This window comes from Sarcophilus harrisii, chromosome 4 (assembly GCF_902635505.1).
Source record: "Sarcophilus harrisii chromosome 4, mSarHar1.11, whole genome shotgun sequence".
Taxonomy (NCBI): Eukaryota; Metazoa; Chordata; class Mammalia; order Dasyuromorphia; family Dasyuridae; genus Sarcophilus; species Sarcophilus harrisii.
The window spans coordinates 306,310,826-306,336,606 of NC_045429.1; the positions used below are offsets into that span (position 1 = coordinate 306,310,826).

General features: G+C 39.9%; 1 protein-coding gene across 5 annotated transcripts in view; it reads left to right on the forward strand.

Annotated features, from left to right (window-relative positions):
* The first annotated feature begins 238 nt into the window (after positions 1 to 238).
* The window catches only part of BAIAP2 (BAR/IMD domain containing adaptor protein 2), a 173,018-nt gene continuing 147,475 nt past the window's right edge, over positions 239 to 25,781 (forward strand). For all 5 annotated transcript variants that reach the window (XM_031965612.1, XM_031965610.1, XM_031965613.1 and 2 more), the window contains exon 1: positions 239 to 556. In XM_031965612.1, coding sequence (XP_031821472.1) covers positions 509 to 556 — 48 coding nt within the window. In that variant the 5' untranslated portion in view covers positions 239 to 508. The remainder of the gene's footprint in view (positions 557 to 25,781) is intronic.

Sequence of the window (25,781 nt, forward strand, 5' to 3'; positions counted from 1 at the left end):
CCGAGGCGCCCTCATCCTTCCTTCCCAATGGGCTTAAAGCCTCCTCCACGCCCCCGCCTCCTCCTCCTTTCTGCAGAAGGACACAAGCCCTGACGAATCGGTGCACGAGGACGGGCCGTTCGTCTCCGCCCCTGACGCCCTCCCCCGTTTTCTCCTCCTCTTGATCTTCACCAATCAGAGACAGAGTGCGTGGGCGGGACGGCTGGTTGCTTAGCGACGGCTGAAAGTGGGAGGAGGGAGAGCTGCCGGCAGGCCCGGGGGCGCTGCTATCCCTGGGCAAGGGGGCGGCGGCATCGGTGGAGGCAGAGGCGGTGTCGTGGTGGTTGTCGGCTCGGCAGCGGCTCGGGCGGCAGCTGCGGGCAGGAGGCGGGGCCGCGGGGCGGCGGGACTGGAGAGACTATAAGAGGTGCCGCGGCGGCTCCGCGTTCCACTCTTCTTTTTCCGGTACTCCGGGCTTCGCCTAGCCGTTGCTCCTCTCCGGTCTGTGGTGCAGCCGGGACCCAGGACCATGTCGCGCTCGGAAGAGGTGCACCGACTGACGGAGAATGTCTACAAGGTGAGCCCGCCGCCCTTCCCCAGCACCTGCGCTCCCCCAGCTCCCCCTGCGCTCCCCGGGACGGCGCCCTGCGCTCCCCCAGCTCCCCCTGCGCTCCCCGGGACGGCGCCCTGCGCTCCCCCAGCTCCCCCTGCGCTCCCCCGGCCCCCCCTGCGCCCCCCGGGACGGCGCCCTGCGCTCCCCCAGCTCCCCTGCGCTCCCCGCACGCGCTGTCCCTGCGCTCCCAGGACGGCGCCCTGCGCTCCCCAGACCGCCCTGCGCTCCCCCAGCTCCCCCTGCGCTCCCCGGGACGGCGCCCTGCGCTCCCCCAGCTCCCCCTGCGCTCCCCGGGACGGCGCCCTGCGCTCCCCGGGACGGCGCCCTGCGCTCCCCCAGCTCCCCCTGCGCTCCCCCAGCTCCCCCTGCGCTCCCCCAGCTCCCCCTGCGCTCCCCGGGACGGCGCCCTGCGCTCCCCCAGCTCCCCCTGCGCTCCCCGGGACGGCGCCCTGCCTCCCCAGGACGCGCCCTCGCTCCCCAGCTCCCCTGCGCTCCCCGGGACGCGCCCTGCGCTCCCCAGCTCCCCCTGCGCTCCCCGGGACGGCGCCCTGCGCTCCCCGGGACGGCGCCCTCTGCCCACTCCGGTGCCCCTCTCCGTGCCCCCTTCCGCGCCTCTCCTTTGCCCCGCCCGGCGCCGCACTTCGCGCCCTCCCCTGCGGCCACCCCGAGGCGCTGCGGGCTCGGGGATCTCCTCGCTGATCCCCTCTCCCCCCTTGCCCCAGATCTGGCCGGAGCCCCCCACTCCCGGAGGCTCGCGCGCTCCACGTTTCCCACCCTCTTCCGCCCCCCTCCCGAGGGCGTCCCTGGCCCCGGGCGGGCAGCTTCTCCCGGAGCGGGGAGGTGCCCCGCCGGAGCAGCTCCTGCCTAGTTCTCCCCCCGCCGGGGGACGGCCCGGGGACACGCCTCGTGGGGAGGCGCGGGTAAGGGGTGGCGCTTGGGGGGGGGGCAAAGAGAAGAACTGTCTGGGTACTGGTCCCGGGGGCTCTAGCCGCTGCCCCGGAAAGCTCGGAACCCACTTCTAAGCGCTTTTCCCGACAGGTTGAGTTCCATTTAGGCTGAGATTTTCTCTCCCTCTCTCTGTCCATCAACCAAGCTCGCCACGTACCTACCTGTTCCTTTGGTGGGCGACTTTTCCCGGGGGTAGTGACGCAAGGTAGATACCGGGGTCTTTTTTTCCTAGTGCCGCTGTAAAGTCACAGGTGGCACTCTGGCACAGATCTAATCTTAAAGTCGCTTCTTGACACTGGGCTCTTTGGCCTTGGCTGTGCGTTGTGATTGAGACTGAAATCTCTGAGGCATGAGGGCTTACACCGGGTCCCCTATTTTTTTTTTTTTTTTACAAAATCCTTCGTAACTTTTTTCCCTTCCATGGGGAGGGTTTTTGTTTTGTTTTGTTTTGTTTTGTTTTTAGTGGTGGGGGGAGGAGAAAAAAATCAGACCATCTTGCATATAGTTAGTGTGGATGATTATCCATTCTGTGAATAAAAAGGGAGTACAGAACATAGAACCAAATAGAAATTTGCTAGTGGCCTAGAAAACTACATAGAATAAGACTAGACAACATTCAGAATGACAATTAATCTGTAGGAAAGGCTCTCTTAACAGTTATCAAAAGGCTGGAATTTTACTGTCTTTTTTAGTGCCTTGTTATGTCTTCCAACTGATGTTATGCAAGTATTTTTTACTTACAGTTAAGATTTAATTCCTTCAGAGCTTCGTGCTTTGGGAAATTGCTAAGTATTCTATAGGGTTAGGGTGGGGGGGGATGCTTTGTGGGTAGGGGCAGATGAGTGGATAGATCATTTAGCTTATATAACTTGATACTGACAGTGGTGAGTCTAATGGTGGAGAAGTAATCTAAAAGCTGAGGGAGACTTCCTATGCTTCAGTGATATTTTAACATTCAGATTCACATCCTTTGACTTTTAAAATGCAGCCTCAATTCTGAACCTGCATAGCACTGACGGATACCACTTCCAGTATTTGAGCTCACCACTGCCCCAGCAAATGGGTGGTTCCAGAAGCAGGAAAAAATCTCTATCATTTTTATATGTTGGAGACAAGAGCTCAGTTCCCCCTTTCTCTATTTTTTTTTTTTTTTTTTAGGGAAAAAAAAGGCAGATCCAAACCATGGGACTCTGCTGGGGAAAAAAAGAATTTTAATTAGGCAAATTCCGGATCATCGGAAACATAATGCTATTCCTTTTTTTGCTGCTAGGTCTGAAGGTTAAGCAGTAGTCAGTAAGATTAGAATGGTCAGTATTTACATTGCAGTTACTGGCTTACAGCTAGCTTACCAAGTAGAACTGCAGTACACTCACTCTCTGCAAAGCAACAGTTTTTAATTGCCAAACAACCATGGCTGTGCCTTCTGAGTCAGTGGACTGTGAAGTAAACCCTTTTAACTCATTCTGGGGCATATTCCATAGAAGCTCCTGGGATAGCCCATTTGGTTTTTAACAAGAGTCTAGGAGACAGAATGTACATTTAATAATTTGGCTTTTATTTCATAAAACCCTTAAAACTGTAGCTGTAGAATTTGGAGAGAAATTTGAAGTTGATCTAGCTATCTAAATGAGTTTTGAAGACATATTAAGTCTTCTATCCCTTTGCATAATTTCCATGGTATCCTTTAGAAAGGATCAAGTAAGGAGTAAGCTCATTGAAGGAAACAGCTCTATAGCTCCAATTTCTTCTCTGAATATGTGTCTGCATGCGTGCATATAGACATACTTGTATGTAGATATATGTATATGTATGTATAATATGTGTACATACATACATACACATGTATGTTTGTATATGTGTATGTATATAGATATGCTTTTATAAGAAGGAAGTTTTATTTAGTCATTAGTGATTAGCTCTGCCTGCTACTGTGATTTGGTTAACAGTGTGGGGGGCAAATAGAGAAGTGTCAAAATTGTCTTCCTCCTTTTTTTTTTTCTTTGTGGGTGAAATAAAAGCAATTAAAAGCATCTTACATGATTTTAATTAAAAGGGTAAAGTTAGTAGTTCTGCTCTATCGAATCCTATGATAGACCCTAATAAAATACTTATAATCTGTGTGTTCTTAAACAGTAGCAGTTATGGCATTGAATGCTTAAAGCATGAAACTGCAATTTATTTGGGATTGTGAAGTGAAGCCAGTCAAATGGTAGCAAGAAAAAATATTAGGTCCTCCTTTTGTAAGGTCAGTTTGCTAAAGGCAGCAATGGCCTATCTTGGTAGAGATTAAAAATGCAAGTTTGGTTCTTTATTTAGTTTGTTTCAATGTAGATCTCATTACTATCCAATGGAAAAATGTGCTAAAAAGGCAATATAATTTACCAGGGTTGAACACAAAACAACATTGCAGGTGTCAAAGGAGTTGTGTTCTATCCTGGAAACTCATATGACCCAGTAACAGCCTTGCAGTACTGATGTTTATTGGGTTGGTTGATTTTATAGGGTTTTTTGTTGTTATTTGATTGGTTGGGTTTTTTAATAACTCAATTGTTGACACGATTGTTAAATATTATAAAACTGAAGCTGCCGTCTTTTTTTTTTTAAATCAAGGTGGGGGGTTGGGTTGATGAACTGTATAGGTCTGGGTTTAACAACTTGGCATCTTGGACAAGGAGATTAAGAAATAAGGAAGCATTTCATAGATGAACTGAACCCACAGCATAGAGATCTGGGAAATTTAGTCTTCTAGGCATAGTCCTATTTTTCTCTTGGTTCAATCCTTGGTTCCTGTAAATGCCTGTTTCAATCCTTGTCTGTGATTCTCTTGTCGGGTGAGTGCAGTGGTTCTAGAAGTGGGACTGAAATCCTTTGAATGCTGTTATACTGTTTATTTTGGCTGTTCCATCATATCAACTGGATTTCTAAGTGGTGTGTTTGTCTTGGCAAAGAGGAAAAGCAGAGAAGCGCTTCCAAGTTCTTTCTGATTAAATATGTGAGAATAAAGTGTGTAGTTTTAATTTCCCCTAGCGTCATAGAGAAAATATAGCTGAATAATATGACCTTTTTTGTTAGGGTTTTGAAGTCTTTAGCATAATGTTTTTGTATTTGAGGAAAACCTGAAAAACAACCTGAGGTTTATTGGAGCTAAAGTCCTTTGAGCTTGGGCAAATCACTTTCCCCTCCAAACTAAGTAAATTCTTCAAGGAACATACAAAGCCCTCTACAACCTGGCTTACTTTTTAAAAGTCTTGTTACCTATCACTCTCTTTCACATATTTGATTCCTCCTGCACTCATTCTGCTTCTTCCTCAGTGGATTTGCTGAGGGCAGAAATGGACTATCTAGGTACAGACTAAAAATTCAAGTTTGTTCTTTCTATTCGTTATGATGTAGAGTTCATTGCTTTCCAATATAAAAATGTGCAAATATGATGATTTAATTTATCAGGGTTGAATGCAAACAATGTTGCAGGTGTCAGAGGTCTGAATTAAAATTGTCACTCATGTTGTTATCTATGGCCAAGAATCTTTAATTTCTCTTGCATCCAAACCTTTTCTACCTCTTGAAATTCTTCACTTTAAAGGCCCACTTAGAACTTCTTTCAGGAAATCATCTCTGAGCCTTCAGATGAAAGTAATCTCTCTCTCAAATTTCTCATAGCATTTGTAATTATTAAATTGTAATTATTTGTGCTTTTTTCTCATTTCCTTAGAGAGTTGGGCATTAGATTAGTTGGTCTCCGAGGTCCCTTCTTGATTCTGTCAGAGGTCCTGAAACTTTTTAAATAGGGGGCCAGTTCACTATCCCTCAGACTGTTGGAGGGCCAGACCATAGTAAAAACAAAAATTTTGTTTTGTGGGCAAATAAAGAAACTTCATAGCCCTGGGTGAGGGGGATAAATGTCCTCATCTGCTGCATCTGGCCCATGGGGCCATAGTTTGAGGACCCCTGTTCTAGATTCATGATCCTATGATCTCATAATTTGTTTCTGTATTGTAGATCAGCATGTTTAAAAAAACAACAGAAAACCCAGCAAAACTTAATCACTTAGTAGTCAACCTTTTAAAGGCAGCTAGGTGGTTTAGGACATTGAGTGCTAGATCTCTTGTCAGGAAGACTCATCTCCCAGAGTTCAAATCTGACAGATCCAACTGTTTACTAGCTGTGTAACTCTATTTGCCTCAGGATCCTCATCTGCAAAATGAACTGGAGAAGGAAATGACAAAGATACTTGTCTTTGCCAAGACAAATCTGCATGGGGTCATGAAGAGCCCCAGACAAGACTGAAAATGATCCAACAACAAGCCAACCTTTTTATCTATATACTAAGCAGTATTGAACCTTGGGTGATTGATATTGTCTATGCATCCATACTTAAAAGGTTCATACTTAAAAGCTGTCAGAACATATAGTGGTAGCTTAGCCTTTGGAAACCCAAGATTCCCTCCATGCTGTAATGAATGAGGCATTGGACTTGACTACTCTAAATTTATTCATATTTAGCATAGTCATATATAGCAGTGATGGTAGCAGGGTTATGGAATATGAGGCAGAGTATGGTTATATATACTGGAATTCACATGGATCTTAACTTATCTTAACATTCATTTAGGTTTTGGTTATTTTAATGTGTGTCCTTTGTCCAAAGACTAACAAGTTAAAATTCCACCATTGAGAAATTGAACTATGATGAAGATAAAAGACAGTTAAAAAAAAAGTGACTAAATGGAAAGACAATGAATAAATTTTCCTTGGAAGGATGAATGAGATGAATTGGCAGTTCTACCCTAAAGCACCAAGAAACATTTCATAGTATGTTTGGTCATCTCACTTTTCCATAGTGAAGATGAATTTTGGTGAACAGAGTGTCACACAGCTTATGTGTCAATATCTTATTGCAGTGGTTGAAGTTGACATTTTCTATGAAAAGGCTGACCAAGATCCTCCAAGCTAAGATAGTGGACTTAATCATTGGCAACATGAAGGTGACAATGATGAGGGCAGCAAAAACTATATTGTAATATGTAACTTAGGATTGAAAAGAGATAGTCCAAAAGCTTGCAGATCACTAAGAAGTCACAACACACTTTTTACATGATAAATTCTTTCTTCCAAGGAGAGAGCAGAAAGGCACTAGATGAAATAAGCCTTGAATAATATTACTATAAATGAAAATGATTACTTCCTAATAGATCTGAAACAACTATAGTCAGCGATCTATTATAGATGACTGGTTAAGTCTAAGGGCAAATTCAGTAACAAATCAGAAGAAGGGAGAAAGATGAGATGGCACTGTCTATGAGCTGATCATATGAGCTGTCCATTCTGAAAAATGGGAAATGGGGGGGGAGAATAAAAACTTAACACACAGTTTTAAAAAAAGAAGTTGAACCTCAATGCAAAACAATAAAGATACCAAAAAAAAAAAAAAAAAAAAAAAAACCTTCCCCAGCAAGTAAACACTTTATTTCCTTGCCAGGCAGAGACATGGCAGCCAAGGGCACCAGTACTAGCTAATTTGCAAAAGATTATAGAGGGGAGATTAGAAACAGTGAAAAAAAAAAAACAGTTGAGGAGAAAATTAGCCTGCTGAGAGCTAGAGAGCTTGATGTGAGATCTAGCTAAACCAGGTCATCCAGAGAGCATTTATAGATGAAACCAACTATGAGGAGAGAACAAACAGATGCAAAAAAGTAGAGTTGCTTTCCATAATGATTTCTTCTCATAGATGATGATATATTTATCACCTCATTTGGGTAAACTTCCTCTCAAGATGAGAAAGAGTTCAAACATAACAGGTAAAGTTAGGAAGAGTAGCCAAACTCAAATCCATGCAAAAGAAATATATCCTGGAGGAAACATAATTTTGAAGACATTGAAGAATGAATTTGCAAGATATTTTATTCATTTATTTTTTAATTTTTATTTTCCCTTGTTACATATAGAAATAACTCTTTTTGGTTATACATATATATATTAACATATTTCTTTCTGACTCATGTTGGAGAGAAAAATCAGAATAAAAGGGAAAAACCACAAGAGGAAAAATTTTTTTATTTTTTTTTTATTTTTTTATTTTTTTTTTAATTTAATAGCCTTTTATTTACAGGATATATACATGGGTAACTTTACAGCATTAACAATTGCCAAACCTCTTGTTCCAATTTTTCACCTCTTACCCCCCCCACCCCCTCCCCTAGATGGCAGGATGACCAGTAGATGTTAAATATATTAAAATATAACTTAGATACACAATAAGTATACATGACCAAAACATTATTTTGCTGTACAAAAAGAATCAGACTCTGAATTATTGTACAATTAGCTTGTGAAGGAAATCAAAAATGCATGTGTGCATAAATATAGGGATTGGGAATTCAATGTAATGGTTTTTAGTCATCTCCCAGAGTTCTTTTTCTGGGCATAGCTAGTTCAGTTCATTACTGCTCCATTAGAAATGATTTGGTTGATCTCGTTGCTGAGGATGGCCTGATCCATCAGAACTGGTCATCATCTAGTATTGTTGTTGAAGTATATAATGATCTCCTGGTCCTGCTCATTTCACTCAGCATCAGTTCGTGTAAGTCTCTCCAGGCCTTTCTGAAATCATCCTGTTGGTCATTTCTTACAGAACAGTAATATTCCATAATTTTCATATACCACAATTTATTCAGCCATTCTCCAACTGATGGACATCCATTCAGTTTCCAGTTTCTAGCCACTACAAAAAGGGCTGCCACAAACATTCGTGCACATACAGGTCCCTTTCCCTTCTTTATAATCTCTTTGGGATATAATCCCAGTAGTAACACTGCTGGATCAAAGGGTATGCACAGTTTGATAACTTTTTGAGCATAGTTCCAAACTACTCTCCAAAATGGTTGGATTCGTTCACAACTCCACCAACAATGTATCAATGTCCCAGTTTTCCCACATCCCCTCCAACAATCATCATTATTTTTTCCTGTCATCTTAGCCAATCTGACAGGTGTGTAGTGGTATCTTAGAGTTGTCTTAATTTGCATTTCTCTGATTAATAATGACTTGGAGCATCTGGAAAAATTTTTTTAAAAAGAAGAAAAAAAAAAGTGAACATAGCATGTATTGATTTACATGCAGTTTCCATAGTTCTCTCTCTGGATGTGAATAGCATTTTCCATCCCAAGTTTATTGGGATTGCCTTTTCAAGATATTTTGAACAGGAGAAGATTTCAAAAAGATGGAAAAGTTAGAAAAATAAAAATTATCAAGAAAATCAATCACTACTGTACCTATATGCTTACTTTCTCATCCACATAGAATATTTGTGTAAGGACATCCTTGAGGAAAATATGAGAAAGAAACAACCAGGTTTCTCTCTGTAGTTTTCTATAGTAGATTATATCTTCAGTCATGCAACTGACAGATATAGAAAGTGAGATCCTATTGCAGCTATTTATTTCAAAAAAGTTTTACTTAGCTGAACAAAATGCAAGTTTACAGTCTCTAAGCAAGATATCTATTACATATATTAAAAGCAGTCTATTAGAGATATTGTTCATTGATTTGCTGCCAATTCCATTAACCCCAACTTCAAAACCGAAACAAAGAGCTGTGCTATGGCAACTATCTGGGAGGTTGTTCTGCATGGAGCCCAAGTAGAAGAAGAAATCTTTATCACTGGTGAAGTCTTCCAGATAATTCCATTTACAAATGAGTTTGTGCTGATGATCAGGCTCTTAACACTAGAAAAGTAAAGTTGGTTAAAGAAAATGCACTTTGCTCAGATTACAACATTCAATGTAAAAGTCAGTTCCCTGAGTTAATGAGAGACAGAGACAAGACAGACACACACAGACACACTCACAGAGAGAAGCTAGAGCATGTGTGTATGTGTAAATTTATAAAAACTTGAGTGATTACTGTAAATGGATGCTGCAGTTTTGTCCCAGAATCAAACAACAGGGAGAGACTAGCTGAACTGAATTTGGAAAACTGCACAGAACATTTGAGGTTCTTTGCTACAAGACCTATCTAGTACCCTTCTAGCTCAGAATTGTAGAGCTTCACACTCTGAATCAAACTATAGGTGACCTAAAAGACAATGACAAGCTGTAAGCAGACTGCAGATTATTAGCTGTTATGACTTTTGTGAAAAACAGCATGTGAAGGACAGATTAAGGATTTGACTGAGAAAGGTAATTGAACTAGTCATGTAGTAATAGTGAGGAGATGATACACAGTCAGACTCAGTGCTATATCACTAACTATTGGAGGCCTTCCTCTTGTTCTTTTAACCAGACTATTTCTAGACTTACCTAGACTATTATAGCTACTGATGGGTATGCTGACTTTGTGAAAAATGCCTTAGGACAGCTGTGTGATGGAACATTTTGTTCCTTAGGAACTGAGCGCAATTTCTCTGGAAAGGTGTGTTCAGTCCTGTATGAATGATTGGAGGAGGTAATAGATACTTACTTCTGACCTATACGTCATCAGCATAGTGTGGGGGAGGCTGCTGGAAATGGAGAACCAAAGGAGTGCCTCCAATGCATTTGGTAGATCCATTTTTTTTTTTTTTTTGAAATGTTAAGATATTTATTTATTTATTTATTTTATTATTATTATTTTTAAAATTATAATAACTTTTCATTGACAGAACTCATGCCAGGGTAATTTTTTACAACATTATCCCTTGCACTCACTTCTGTTCCAATTTTTCCCCTTTCTCCCTCCACACCCTTCCCTAAATGGCAAGCAGTCCTATATATGTTAAATATGTCGCAGTATATCCTAGATACAATATATGTGTGCAGAACCAAACAGTTCTCTTGTTGCACAAGGAGAATTGGATTCAGAAGGTAGAAATAACCTAGGAAGAAAAGCAAAAATACAAACAGTTTACATTCATTTGCCAGTGTTCTTTCTTTGGGTGTAGCTGCTTCTGTCCATCATTGATCAATTGAAACTGAGTTAGGTCTCTTTGTCAAAGAAATCCACTTCCACCAGAATACATCTGGATACAGTATCGTTGTTGAAGTATATAATGATGTCCTGGTTCTGCTCATTTTGCTCTGCATCAGTTCATGTAAGTCTCTCCAAGCCTCTCTGTATTCATCCTGCTGGTCATTTCTTTATAGAACAATAATATTCCACATCATTCATATACCACAATTTACCCAACCATTCTCCAGTTGATGGGCATCCATTCATTTTCCAGTTTCTAGCCACTACAAACAGGGCTGCCACAAACATTTTGGCACTTACAGATCCCTTTCCCTTCTTTAGTATCTCTTTGGGGTATAAGCCCAGTAGTAACACTGTTGGATCAAAGGGTATGCACAGTTTGATAACTTTTTGGGCATAATTCCAGATTGCTCTCCAGAATGGTTGGATTCGTTCACAACTCCACCCACAATGCATCAGTGTCCCAGTTTTCCCTCATCCCCTCCAACATTCATTATTATTTTTTCCTGTCATCTTAGCCAATCTGACAGGTGTGTAGTGGTATTTCAGACTTGTCTTAATTTGCATTTCTCTGATCAATAGTGATTTGGAACACTCTTTCATATGAGTGGTAATAGTTTCAATTTCATCATCTGAAAATTGTCTGTTCATATCCTTTGACCATTTATCAATTGGAGAATGGCTTGATTTCTTATAAATTAGAGTCAATTCTCTATATATTTTGGAAATGAGGTCTTTATCAGAACCTTTAACTGTGAAGATGTTTTCCCAGTTTGTTGCTTCCCTTCTAGTCCAGTTTGCATTAATTTTGTTTGTACAAAGGCTTTTTAATTTGATATAATAAAAATTTTCTATTTTATGATCAGTAATGGTCTCTAGTTCATCTTTGGTCACAAATTTCTTCCTCCTCCACAAGTCTGAGAGATAAACTATCCTATGTTCCTCTAATTTATTTATAATCTCATTCTTGACGCCTACATCATGGACCTATTTTGATCTTTTCTTGGTATATGGTGTGAAGTCTGGGTCAATACCTGATTTCTGCCATACTAATTTCCAGTTTCCCCAGTAGTTTTGGTCAAATAATGAATTCTTTGCTCAAAAGTTGGGATCTTTGGGTTGATCAAACACTAGATTGCTATAGTTGTCTATTCTGTCTTGTGATTCTAACCTATTCCACTGATCAACTAATCTATTTCTTAGCCAATACCAAATGGTTTTGGTGACTGCTGCTTTATAATATAGTTTTAGATCAGGTACAGCTAGGCCACCTTCATTTGATTTAATTTTTCATTAATTACCTCAAGAAAGTTGAGTTGATTCTCAACTCAAAAGGTTGAGATTCTCGACCTTTTATTATTCCATATGAATTTTGTTGTTATTTTTTCTAGATCATTAAAATATTTTCTTGGAAGTCTGATTGGTATAGCACTAAATAAATAGATTAGTTTAGGGAGTATTGTCATCTTTATTATATTCACTCGGCCTATCCAAGAGCACTTAATATTTTTCCAATTATTTAAGTCTGACTTTATTTGTGTGGAAAGTTTTTTCGTAATTTTGCTCATATAATTCTGACTTTCCTTTGGTAGATAGATTCCCAAATATTTTATGCTGTCGACAGTTATTTTGAATGGAATTTCTCTTTGTATCTCTTGGTGTTGGATTTTGTTGGTGATATATAAAAATGCTGAGGATTTATGGGGATTTATTTTGTATCCTGCAACTTTTCTAAAGTTATGAATTATTTCTAATAGCTTTTTAGTAGAATCTCTGGGGTTCTCTAGGTATACCATCATATCATCTGCAAAGAGTGATAGTTGGTAGATCCATTCTGGAGAATTTAGGGCAGCTAGGTGATGTTGTGGATAGAGTGCCGGGCCTGGAATCAGAAAGACTCATCTCTCTTAATTCAAATCTGACAAATATGACATTTACCAGTTGTCTGATCCTGGGCAAGTCTAAATTCTTTTTACCTCAGTCCCCTAATTTGTAAAATGAAGTGAAGAAGTAAATGGCAAACCACTCTAGTATCTTTGCCAAGAAAACACCAAGAAGAGCTCAAAATGACTGAATTAGGGAGAATTAATCGATATACTTAGATAAGAATCACATGGGATGAGAAAGCACAAATGAGTTTCTATATGGTAGAAAGGATATTCAAACTGATGTGATCATTGATATATCAAAGTTCTTTGAACATGATTGATGCCAAATGTTTGTTGAAAATTGTTCTTGGGTGGAATTGTGAACAAATCCAACCATTCTGAAGAGCAATCTGGAAATATGCCCAAAAAGTTATCAAACTGTGCATACCCTTTGACCCAGCAGTGCTACTACTGGGCTTATACCCCAAAGAGATACTAAAGAAAGTACCCTGTATGTGCCAAAATGTTTGTGGCAGCCCTGTTTGTAGTGGCTAGAAACTGGAAAATGAATGGATGCCCATCAACTGGAGAATGGTTGGGTAAATTGTGGTATATGAATGTTATGGAATATTATTGTTCTGTAAGAAATGACCAGCAGGATGAATACAGAGAGGCTTGGAGAGACTTACATGAACTGATGCTGAGTGAAATGAGCAGAACCAGGAGATCATTATATACTTCAACAACGATACTGTATGAGGATGTATTCTGATGGAAGTGGATTTCTTTGACAAAGAGACCTAACTCAGTTTCAATTGAAAAATGATGGACAGAAGCAGCTACACCCAAAGAAAGAACACTGGCAAATGAATGTAAACTGTTTGCATTTATGTTTTTCTTCCTGGGTTATTTCTACCTTCTGAATCCAATTCTCCTTGTGCAACAAGAGAACTGTTTGGTTCTGCACACATATATTGTATCTAGGATATACTGCGACATATTTAACATATATAGGACTGCTTGCCATTTAGGGAAGGGTGTGGAGGGAGAAAGGGGAAAAATTGGAACAGAAGTGAGTCCAAGGGATAATATTGTAAAAAATTACCCTGGCATGGGTTCTGTCAATAAAAAGTTATTATAATAAAAAAAATTAAAAAAAAAAAAGAAAATTCTTCTTGGGTATGTGGACTCAGATGACTTTAAGTGTGGCATTTCATTCTGTCATTTTTGGGAAGCTGCTTGCTTGTCACTCACCTGCTTTCTCCTCTGTGATCTGAGAAATCACTTTGGTAATGTGCTTTTGAGGTTACTTCTGAAAAGTATTGCCATTTCTGCCATAATGACCAACTCTTGCCTCAAGTAAATGTGTTACTCTGAATATGCCAACTGCATATAAACTGGCAGGATCTGGGTTAGACTGGTTATATCTTTGGTTCATTTTCAGGGTGAATTTGAGTTTGACCTCCATGTTCAGCTATAACCTATAGGCTGAATTTCTTTTGAGGCTGGTGGTGGGTATTTTAACTTTATGGGAAATGCCTTAGGATAGCTGCATGTGATGTGGGAATTTGCTCCTTGGGAGCTGAACACAATTACTTTTGAAAGGTATGTCAGTCTTGTGTTAGTGATTGGAGAGGCAAGAGAATACCTGCTTCTCTGATCTATACTTTATCAACACTGTGGGGGGGGCAGCTTGCAGTAATGGAAAGACTTTTGAATTTGGAGGCAAAGGAAAAGTTTGTGTAACCATGGGCAAGAAAATCACTTACCTTCTCTGGGAATGAAGGCATTGAATTAGATGGCTCTGAAGAACCTTTTAGTTCTGAGTCTATGATCTTATGATACATTTCTCCTCCTCTCTCCCTCCATTCTACTTTGCTATGGAGAGGTTTGAGCAGCAGATGTACTCACCACTTTGCTTCTGATCTCAGCCTTAAACTTTACTCAGCATTGCAGTGCAGATGTATGAAATGGTTGACTTCCACTAGTGATCTGACTGAAGTGAGCATCATTTCATGAGATTTTTACTTGGAGAATATCCAGTAATTAGAAACACCCATTTGCAGGAGCAGAGAGATTGCAGGTATGTGTTTCTCTGAGGCAAGGGGTTTCTAGGTGGAACGAAAGATTGCTATCTTGGAGAACATTTGGATTTAGGGTTAAGGACAGACTGGTACTGCAATTCCCTTTCCTCATGCAGTTCTTCTACATCCTCCTCCCTGCTAACTGCTTTTTTTCTGTTTCCAAGAACTAGAGGCAAGATAGGGGATTAATTCGATGATGCCTTGTCTGGTACTAGAGGCAGAAAAAGACAAATTATATATTATAGTGATTGCTGACCTGATCTTGTCCTGTTCACTACCTAACATCTCTGAATCTCCCAAAAGACAAATGACTCATTTGGACTAGAAAGTAGTGTGTTACTGCCCTGACAATGTCCTGCATGATAACATTGTGAATTCAGGCAGTTCTATTAGATATTATGTCTAGATACAAAAGAGAAGTCATCTAACACCTGAGAGAGTTAGTTTTCAATGCGGAATTTTTGGATGAGCAAGAGTTTTATAGTTGGTTGAGTTCCTTCAATCTTCTCATTGAGAATTTGATTTCAAGCAGGGGTCCAGAGCTGGGCAGAATTGCTTGAAGTGAGTCCTCAAAGAGTCAATTGTAAGATTGAGGATGGTTCTCAAAGGGTGTTACATGTATTCTAGCATGGAAGGAGGGGTGTGTGTGTGTGAGAGAGAGAGAGAGAGAGAGAGAGAGAAGAGAGAGAGAGAGAGAAGAGAGAGAGAGAGAGAGAAGAGAGAGAGAGCTACTAAATCTAATTACAGAAAATATGTTCCAAAAACTCAGCAACAATATGCCTCTTTCCTCTGTCCAAGTCTGTGTCTTTTTTGGAATGACATCCCTTGAGGGCAGTGACTTTTTCTGTGCTCAGAATGTTGTGGGAGTGATATTGATAGAATCTTAATTTGGGGGGCTGGGCAGAAGATTCCCTCCTTCTGCAGCTGAAGCAGGGTGCGTCCATGCTTGCAACTTCCCTTTGGTTAATGAAGCCCAGCCCTTCCAGTGACAGCCGTTGCCTTGTCATCCCCAGGGATGGTGTAGGTGGAAGGGCTGGTACTTGCTGCCTGCTACCATTTAAGTGTGATGGCAAAGCTGCCTCACTGATGGTCCTGCCGGAGCAGGGGTAACAATTGGAAAAATTGCATCTGTGTCATGGTGGCTTCAGTTGCCTACTTTTGTATTGACTTTTATCTTCTCGTATCAACATGCTTGGATATATCGAGCCAGCAAGGGTCTTCTTTCCTAAGTCCATAGCTTACCCCAAAGGTTTTCTTTGAGGCATCATGATAAGAAAGCCTTTCATAATTATTTTGCAAAAAACTGTGCTCTCCTTGGAAAGATTGTACTTAATGAGATGGTGGCAGAGCTGTCAGCCTCCCCCTCACTGATGCTGCTGCTACAATCGGCTGCCTACGTCCATGTAGTAATTACACAGCCCAAAGGAGGGAGCTGGCACCTTCCACCAACGTAATCCCACTTCCCCCGTGCTCTGATTCATCCTTATGTACCTTGTAACTCTACAGCTTCTAGGATGGCTCTCATAGGAGCAGGCTTCAACCCCAGAAGTGTCAGCAGAGATCTGACACATGCAAGGCACAAGCCCAGCCCAGCCAAGCTGGAGAAGTGTTGGTTAACTGAGAGAATGTCTACCCTGGAAAACAGATAAATGAGGAATGCATTCTGAAGCAAGTCTTCCTTTCCCTCAGGGTCAGGGGTTAGTTTGTTGGGGGAAATACATATAGAATAAAGTCTTTTGGATATTCCTTGTTGGTTGGGTATTGTGTTCCAGGGAGCTGAAAGCTAGTTATCTTGAATGGTGTGGGTAGATTTGCTTGTGTAAGAATTTCCCTTTCCAGTATATGTATGTATACATGTTTTCCTTCAGATATTTGCCTTAAGAAAAGCAGCTGGGAGCCCTTATCTTCCTGGACTGACAACAGTAAGATGGTGTGATAATGACCAAGATTTGTTGGTTAGCTCTATGGCCTGAAGAAGAGGTTTTGCCTGTTTGTAAATCCATTCAATCAGCATTGATGAAGCACAAGGCTTGGCTAGGCCCTTTTACAGCTTTGGATTTGGTAGGAAGGTGCAAATAGTCATGATGAAAGCTAAGGGAGAGAGGTTTGGGAATGGTTAGGCTGAAACAGGAAAAAGGATATGGTTAATACCTCAGATTCCCTTTCCCCCATGGCGTTTCTTGAAATTTTGCACAGGCTGCTACCCTAACATCTGGCTTCCCTGGAGTGCCAGGAAGCACAAATACTGAGCCATGGGGGGAAAAAGGTTTGTCATGTGGGTGACTCAGGGCAGCAATATCAACAGCCCTGGGCCTTAACTGATTATGAGACTCATTCTCTTTCAAAAGGTAACCTTGGAAACCTCAGGTAGGAAGGCTGTCAGGTAGTCCATTATGTTGAGCTAGTATTTATTATTTGAGTGTGGGTGCTTGGTAAAAAATGTACCTCTTAAAAATAAAAAATAAAAATAAAAACCATAACCAATTCCAGTTCATGCAAGATAGCTTTGAGTATTTAAATTTTCCAAAACCTAGGCCCTTAACACTTCATTCCCACCTACAACCTTTACATTTTGTTTGGCAGTTATTAGAACATTGTGCAACACAATCTCCATCTGTTTCCTATCATCATCCTTGCTGCTGTGAAAATTCCCATGCCTGTTTTAGTGGTTGGTATTTTTGTTTGAGCATGGATTCACACCATTTGCCACTCACCATTGGAACAAAGGAGATTTGAACCTCAAGAGATATGCAATGAGATATAATGGAAAAAAGTACTAGAGTAACAGTCAGGTTACCTGACCAACTTCGTAACTATTCTCTATATTCCCTTTTCTTTCTTCTTCCAGTAAAATATAAGCCCCTTGAAGATAGGGATGATTTTTTCTTCTTATCTCCAACAGCTACCACAGGGCAAGGAGTCTTAAGGAAATCTTTTAAGTCTGTTTCCTCATCTGGAAGATATTGAGGTTAGACTAAATTACCACCAAAGCCTCTTTCAGCTCTAAATTTATAATAGTATCATTTAGTAAATATCTATTGAATTGAATATTTGGCCTTCATTGGATCACTGACATCTTTTGGCCTCAAATTCTTCATCTATAAATTGGAGAAAGAAGACTAGAAGATCACCAAAGCCCCTTATAGCTCTAAGTCTGATTTCTAAAAGAATCTCAGCATAGAAAAGATATCCTTCCTAGTGGCTTCAACCAAGAGAGTATCTGCCTTTCACTGGAGTTGGAGAGTGGTCAGACTTGATTGCTCCTTAGGTAAGTTGTTAATAGAGACAGTGCTACTATTCCCATACTACCTTGCCATCTAAACACTTGGCCTTTTAAAAGAATGGCTGGAAATGATACAAAAATTTATCAGTAAAAATATTTTAAAAAGGAAGACAGAAGGAGAGAAAAAAAAGAAAAGGAAGGTAGGTAAGTTAGAAGGAAAAGAAATACCACTTCTTTTTTTAATTTAAAAAATTATTAAAGCTTTTTATTTACAAAACATATGCATGGGTAATTTTTCTGCACTGACCCTTGCAAAACCTTGTGTTCCAAATTTTCCCCTTCTTATCCCCACCCTCTCCCCTAGATGGCAGGTAATCCAATACATGTTAAATATGTTAAAATATATGTTAAATCCAATATATGTATACATATTTATACAATTATCTTGCTGCACAAGAGAAATCGGATCAAGAGAGAAAAAAAAAAACCCAAGAAAGAAACAAAATTAAAACAAACACCAAAAGAAAGAGTGAAAATGCTATGTTGTGGTCCACACTCAGTTCTCACAGTCCTCTCTCTGGGTATAGATGGCTCTCTTCATCACAAGATTATTGGAACTGATCTGAATCATCTCTTCCAAGTCCATCAGAATTGATCATCATATATTCTTGTTGCCATGTATAATGATATCCTGGTTCTGCTCATTTCACTTAGCATCAGTTCATTCAAGTCTTCCCAGGCCCCTCTGAAATCATCCTGCTGATCATTTCTTATAGAATAATAATATTCCATAACATTCATATACCATAACTTATTCAGTCATTCCCCAACTTATGGACATCCACTCAGTTTCCAGTTTCTTGCTGCTACAAAAAGGGTCCTTTTCTCTCCTTTAAGATCTCTTTAGGATATAAGCCCAGTAGAAACACAGCTGGATCAAAGGGTATGCACAGTTTGACAACTTTTTGAGAATAGTTCCAAATTGCTCTCCAGAATGGCTGGATCCTTTCACGATTCCACCAACAATGTATCAGTGTCCCCAGTTTTCCCACATTCCCTCCAACATTCATCATTATCTCTCCTGTCATTTTAGCCAATCAGAGAGGTATGTAGTGTGGTATCTTAGAGTTGTCTTAATTTGCAAGAAATACCATTTCTTAAAGCATTGGTCTCCAAAGTGAGAGGTATAATATGACCTCAAATGATGAATAATCAGCCCATCTTCCCCCCAGTAGCGAGTTACAGGGCTTCTTTCTAATACAATCACGCTTTCTGACTCTTTTAGGGAAATTGTTCTATGGAGAGCCCAAATAGAAGAAAGACTCTTTAACTTAAAATCTTAAACTTGACAAACTTCCAAACTCTCCCTTTTTGTCTCAGAGTCAGCCCCCTTTTAATAGATATCCCCAACAACAACTGCATTGGTGCCAGTGAAAATTCTCTGCCCCTCATAGTACAACCTCATTCGACTCTTCTGATCAAATCATGGTTGATCCTGCATTGGTATCTCATGGTATCCCATGATTGGTCTTGCATTGCCCCATTTTCCCTACATTGTCTGGCAAATAAGAATTTCATTTCCCTTTTCATTTTCAGTGAGTGGCTCACATGGCATAGATGGGTTGCGCTCTACATTTGGATGGGTATCATCACCATCCTTCTAGTCACCCTGATTGGAAACCTTGATGTCATCCTTGACTTCTTTCCTACCCCACACATTTAGTCAGTGCTAAATCTTGTCATTATGTACCTTGATATCTTTCTTTTTACCCCCAGGATTTAGCACAGTGCCTGGCGATTAGTAGGTTCTTAATAAATGCTTGTTGCTGGTGCCATCTTTTTTAATCTGAGCTCTCTCTTCTCTTCCTTAGACTACTGAAATGGTCTCCTAATGGAGACCTCTCTCATATTCAGATCTGTCCTCATCCTAATCCTTCCCCCACATAACTGTCAAAATGATTTTTCTCAAGTTCAGTTCTGCCCATGTTACCCCACAGTAAAAGCCAATGAATGGCTCCCTGTTAAATCTAAGATTAAATATTTCATCTTTATCTTTTCCTTTAATTAAAAAAAATTTTTTGTGTACTTTTAATATGCATAATTATCAGTGTAGTATTACATAAATATAACTAATAAATAAGTATATATGTATATATATATACACACACACATATTTGTGTGTATATATATGTGTGTATGTGTATATGTGTGTATCTGATTAAAAAAAAGTTTGGAGAACACAGGTTTAAGTTAAAATCGAATTTAATGAGATTCCCATTTTGATGACTATATTATTTTTCTTTTTCTGAGCTTGGTGATTTGACCTCCTTCTGTCCCTGGAATTTTTCACGGCCTTACATTCATTTTTAGAGTATTCTCCTCCCCTTTTACTCCCTGCCAAAGCAGGAGAAATGCATATATATGTGCATGTAATATATGTATAGATATACATATAATATATATGTGTGTATATATATACATATATATATGTATATATGTATATATACACACATATACATATGCATACACACACTAGGTAAAAGAGACTATTCTCTGTTTCATTTCTAATCTAACCTCATCACTGACTGTTCATTGGCCAGTCAAGCTGAGACCTATTAAAGGCCTTGGATTTAAAAATGCCAAGGTCTCCTACTGCATCCAGGCCACCTCCAGTTGTCCTGATCCATATCTTGCCAGATAGCCCTGGAGGAGAAAGTGAGGTTGATGATTTTACACAACCCTCTTTCACTTAAAGAGTGAAGGACAAACAACAATAATATACTTTTTATTTATTTTTTGAAATAGAATTTCCCATCTCATCTAGCCTGAAAGTGTGGTGACCTCTCATGAGCTCAATCTCATTAATGTTTGGCACAGAGATTTAACTTGCTGCTTCCGACCTGGTTCCGAATCTTAGGCAGTTCTCTTCCTTGGAGGTGCACCAAAATGGTGTCAAGACTTAGTTCAGATACCTGATTGGTTTTAGTCTACCTGAGCTCAAGCAATTCCAGTAGCAGGGGTTGATAATAGGTATGCACCACTATATCAGGTGATTAAATATATTTTAATTTTGCTTAGTAGAATGCCCTTATGGGAATTACTTCCATGCTGTAGAAACTTGGTCACTCAAATTGAAGTAGGTTTTTCATTTATTATTATTTTTATTTTTTACTTATTGCTGTTCCTGAGTATGTTTTAGAGATTTCTAGCATATCTTCTTTTGGGCAGAATAATGCCTGACATTCATATAGAAGTTTAAAATTTGCAAAAGACTTTACTTATATTATCTCACTTAATTTGGCAGGAGCTGCTTTGCTAGAAATGTTCCACCTGGCACGAGGGGGAGGAGGGAGGGAAAAGGTGTAATGGTCTCAGACTATCCTGTTCCTGCAGCCCAACCTACTTAATCATTAGCATAATGAAGTTTCTTTTCTACCAGAAGCCCAGCCCACTGAAACTATAGTTCATTATCTTAACTAGAAAAAGGGTGGGATGATCTGGTATGTTCTAATGGGGCAAATGGCTATCTTACATTGTTTGACTATTAAGAAATAATAATATAGACTTAATGAATGGGTTTCCTCCACATTTGCCACTGCAAATGACAAACTTAGCAGTTATAAACATCATACAACATTGTTATACTTTGGGTGATTCTTTATGGAGCTGCAGTTATATGGTAATTAGAACAGAACTTTTCTTGTGTGTTATCTGCTTAATTGTAGTAATTTTTCTGTTTTCAGGTTATTATATCAGTGCTATTTTTTCCTCTTAATTTCAATCAAATAGCAGTCCTGTCTTTATGACAACTTTAAGATTTCCATAGCAGCAAACTGTGATTTTATTATAAAAACAACTGGCTGGGGGAATATCAGTTCCAGTTTTTCTGTAACCACAAGCAAAAAGTGGCTTGAACACAAATTTCATACACAGTTAAGGAATCCCCTTCTCAACAAAATAGTATGGTTTGGGAATGAAGTTTATTATTTGGCCCAAGTCAAGGCAAAGATCGAAAATGTCACATTGGAGACTAGTGACCGGGTTATGGCGTTTTTCTATTGAAGTCCTATATCTGCAGGATGCCAGGCACTGAGACAGGAAGGAAGTGACCTAGCTGTTTAGTCCTAATGTTCAGACCTTGCTGTGTTCTCTGTCCCTCATCTGAAGAGGAAATTCAGTAATGTTCTTTTGGCTAAATATGTCATCCCTAAATCACCCTCCCCCTCCCCCAGTAGGATTTGATTTTGTCCCTTTCTTCAGAATTCACTACAGACCTCTGATGCTTCATCATGCATAGACATTGATCTTATATTCTCAGAGATCTGCATAAGTAAAGTGGAAGCATCGGCAGTTCTTAGCCAGTAGAAAAAGGCTTAATGAATGGAAGACCTGTTTGTTGGTGGACTATTATCTAAAGATCTACCTGAGCTTGGAGAGGCTTATTGACAAAAGGGCTGACTGATCCCAAAAAGTTGGCCATGAGATGATGACTTTCTTTTTGGCCACTTCAAAGAGTATAAGAGCTGTGGTTTACAATAGTGGAGTGATTACTTAGACCATTGAAATCATAATTCCTTTGAAGAAAAAAAAATATTACCACTATATTGGGAACCCTGTGAGGGCAGAAACTTTCTTATTTAATCCTTTTAGCTCTCCCAATGCCTAGCACAGTGCATTATATAGAGGAGGTACTAGTAAATGGATCTGAAATGAAAGGTGTTCATAGATGATGCTCAATAGTGAGAACTTCCTACCTCCCTTTGGGAATAATTCGTATGCATGACATTTTTGGAGACAAAAACAAGCAGGACTTCTTAAGGGACACATTTGTCCTTCTGATAGATGTGTTGATTTCTGGCTTTTTTTCCCCCCAGTAAATTATGGGAGACTTTGGAAAGGGAAAACTATGCTTTTTCATTTTTTTTCCTTTTGTAGGGCATCAGCCTATTTTATGTCATGGAGGAGGAGCTGTGCTGGAGACCTAAATGTTCCTTTTAGTTTTTAAATTTATGCAATTGACAAATGTCCTGCAGGATTGCCAGTGGTTGAGAACTGATGTACTTTGGGAAAATGGAAGACTGTTCCTTCTTTCAGTGTCACTTTTTCCCATTCTTGCCAGGTCACCAAATACTTTGGGCAGACAAGTAGGAGGCAGAATGAGTGGAAAGGATGCTAGACTTGGAGCTAGATGGTTCAAATCCTTGCTCTCCTACTTACTATCTTGTGTGACCTTGGGCAAATCTTAGTTCAAATCCAGCCTCAGACATGTTGTGGTAGTTTTAATGTAACCCTAAGTGTTGTTGAGTCATTTCAGTCATATCGAATCTGTGTGACATTGGAGTTTTCTTAGCAAAGCAAGGGAGTGGTTTGACATTTTCTTCTCCAGGAAATTGAGGCAGATGGAATTCAATGACTTGCCTAGGATCACACAGCTAGTAAGTGTGTGAGGCCATATTTGGTTAGGAAGACCAGTCTTTCCCATCCAGTACTCTATTGGCTGAGCTATCCAACTGCCTTTTATTCCAAGTAGAGAGAATACTTTAATCTCTCTCTGTTTCAGTTTCCTCATTTTTAAAATGAGAGGGGTCAATTAGATGACTTTTGAGAGCTCTTCTACTTCCAAAAGACCCTATGACTTACAGAAATGAAACTTTTTGCAAAGCAGAAGGTACAGAGTCCCGTCCATGGGGACTTCTATAAAGGTCTCTCTCTGAGGATCTCCCCATCTCTGATTCCCTGCTCTTTGTCCTCTAACTTGATTTGCTCTTTTTTGCCTCTGGAGAGAGGTGGTTTATGTCATTCATGTCATATGTTATTTCCCTAGAGCCACAGCCTGACTTTATTTAAACAAACAAAACTTTGAAGTCTTACTAAGTGATCTGACTTTCTTAAAATACTAATCTCCATGAAAGTTCTGTTCTGATGCAAGACTACGGGAATGGAGGTGACTCTGACATAGTGAATGAAGCCCATAAGAGTACAGGGGAGCATTGACCTTAAGTAGAACCCTGAGAATAGACATTATGTATCTATTTGTCTTCTTGAAGGTCAGTCTAAAGTAGAAAAGTGGCTCATTGACAAAGGATTTTTTTTTCATAGCAACTCCTGGAGACCATCTACTAAGTCACCTTACCTGCATCTATGAAATCATGTATCTTAGAAATATTGAATCTACTAATTGTTGAGCATATGCTTATACTTTGTAGAAGGAAATGGGCGTCTAGTGAATAGAGACCTAAAATCAGAAAGATATGAGTGTAAATTGAGTCTATTATTTATGTGATTCTGGACAAGTCACAACCCTGTTTACCTTAATCCATTAGAGAAGGAAATGGAAAATCACTCCAATATCTTTGCCAAGAAAACCCCCCAAGACAAAATTGATATGTTATAGACCATGGAGTTACTGCAAATGTTCATGGGAATTATTTGAATCCAACCTGTGGCAAAGCATAATCCATTAGAGAAGGAAATGGAAAATCACTCCAATATCTTTGCCAAGAAAACCCCCAAGACAAAATTGACATGTTGTAGACCATGGAGTTACTGCAAATGTTCATGGGAATTATTTGAATCCAACCTATGGCAAAGCATTCCAAGTGTGTATTGGTCTGATCAGCCACAGGTAACTGTAATTTGACTCTAACATGGGTCTTTTTCTTCTTTAAGAATGAAGGGCAACCACCACTACAAAGTGTCAGAAACAACTAAACAGTAGTAATAACAATAGAAGGCAAAATTGATTGGTTTGGAGCATATGGTTTTTCTTGACTTAATTTATGAGAACTCTTTGTGGTACAAGACTAATTTTTACACAGGACATGTTTTGGGGGTTTTTTTCCCCCTTCTTTTCACTGATTTATTGAAAGCTTTGTTAATAACTAACAACCAAAAAAAAGGCCTAATTCAGGAGGCTTAACTGGGTGGGACTGGGTAAGAGGGGAGGTGCCCAGGGGATGACAAAGCCTGCCTTCTGTTTAAATTTTAATATGCATTTATGCTTATATTCTTTACTTTCATTATTAGTTATTGTCACAGGCATTCCGAAGCTACTGCAAAATCCTCCGCCATCTGAATCTTAACTCTGTATTGAATTGGTCAACTTGTTCTCCCATAACAGGCCATATGTAGAAGTGGAAGAAATTGAATAGTAGAATGGTGGATAGGACATTGGATTTGGAGTTGGCACCTGGGTTCAAATTATGTGATCAGCCTGGACAAAGCATTCCATCTCTCTGGGCCTCAGTTGGTTCATTTATAAAATAAAAGGGCTGGACTAGATGGCCTCTGGGGTCCCATCCATCTTTAAATTGATGATTTTTACTGCTTTCTCACTTCCAGAATATGCCTTGTTTAACCATACTTGGATTTGGAACCACGTGATCTATGTTTGAATCTGGTTCCTAAACACACTTGAAAAAACTCCTTCATTTCTCTGTACCCCTGTTTTCTATATAGTGGGATCTTCAGTTCTTAAAATTCTGACTGTCTCTTAAACTTGTTTATCCCCAGTATTCTACCATTTGTAACGTTTGGCAAATAGTGATAATGATGGTTGGAATAGCTGCTGGGGGAGAAATGGTGGCTTAATTTGAAATTCTGCAGTGTAGTGTTCTGGTTGGTTTTCTGGAGGTCTCTGGACCAGCCTTCCTTTCAGTTGAGTAATCACCACAAGAATAGCCTGGTATTAAAGTCCAAAGCAAGAGGACAGGCCAGCCATCCCGAGACTGATGAAGATGGAATGAATGTCTCTCCTTGGCTTAGAGAGCTTGAGCTCCCATCTCTAGTCCTCTGTTTTCTCTGTCTCTGACTCTGGCTGAGTTTGTCCCCACTTATTTGCTCTATACTGATTATATTGTGATAGGTGTGAATCTTGTGGAACTATATTAAGTACTAAGTACATGTACTGAACTAGAGAACTTTTAAGCACCATGCTAAACTAGATAACCATTGTCTTTATCAATTCCATTTAGTAGCACCTTATAAGAATCCTTGTTTCACGTACAGAGTTCTGGCCCATAATACTGCAGAAATCATTTTTTATGAGTTGGATAAATTTTGTCAGCCTAACTCTGGCCTCTTGAGGCAGCTAAGGTGGCTCAGTGGATGGAGCACTGGAG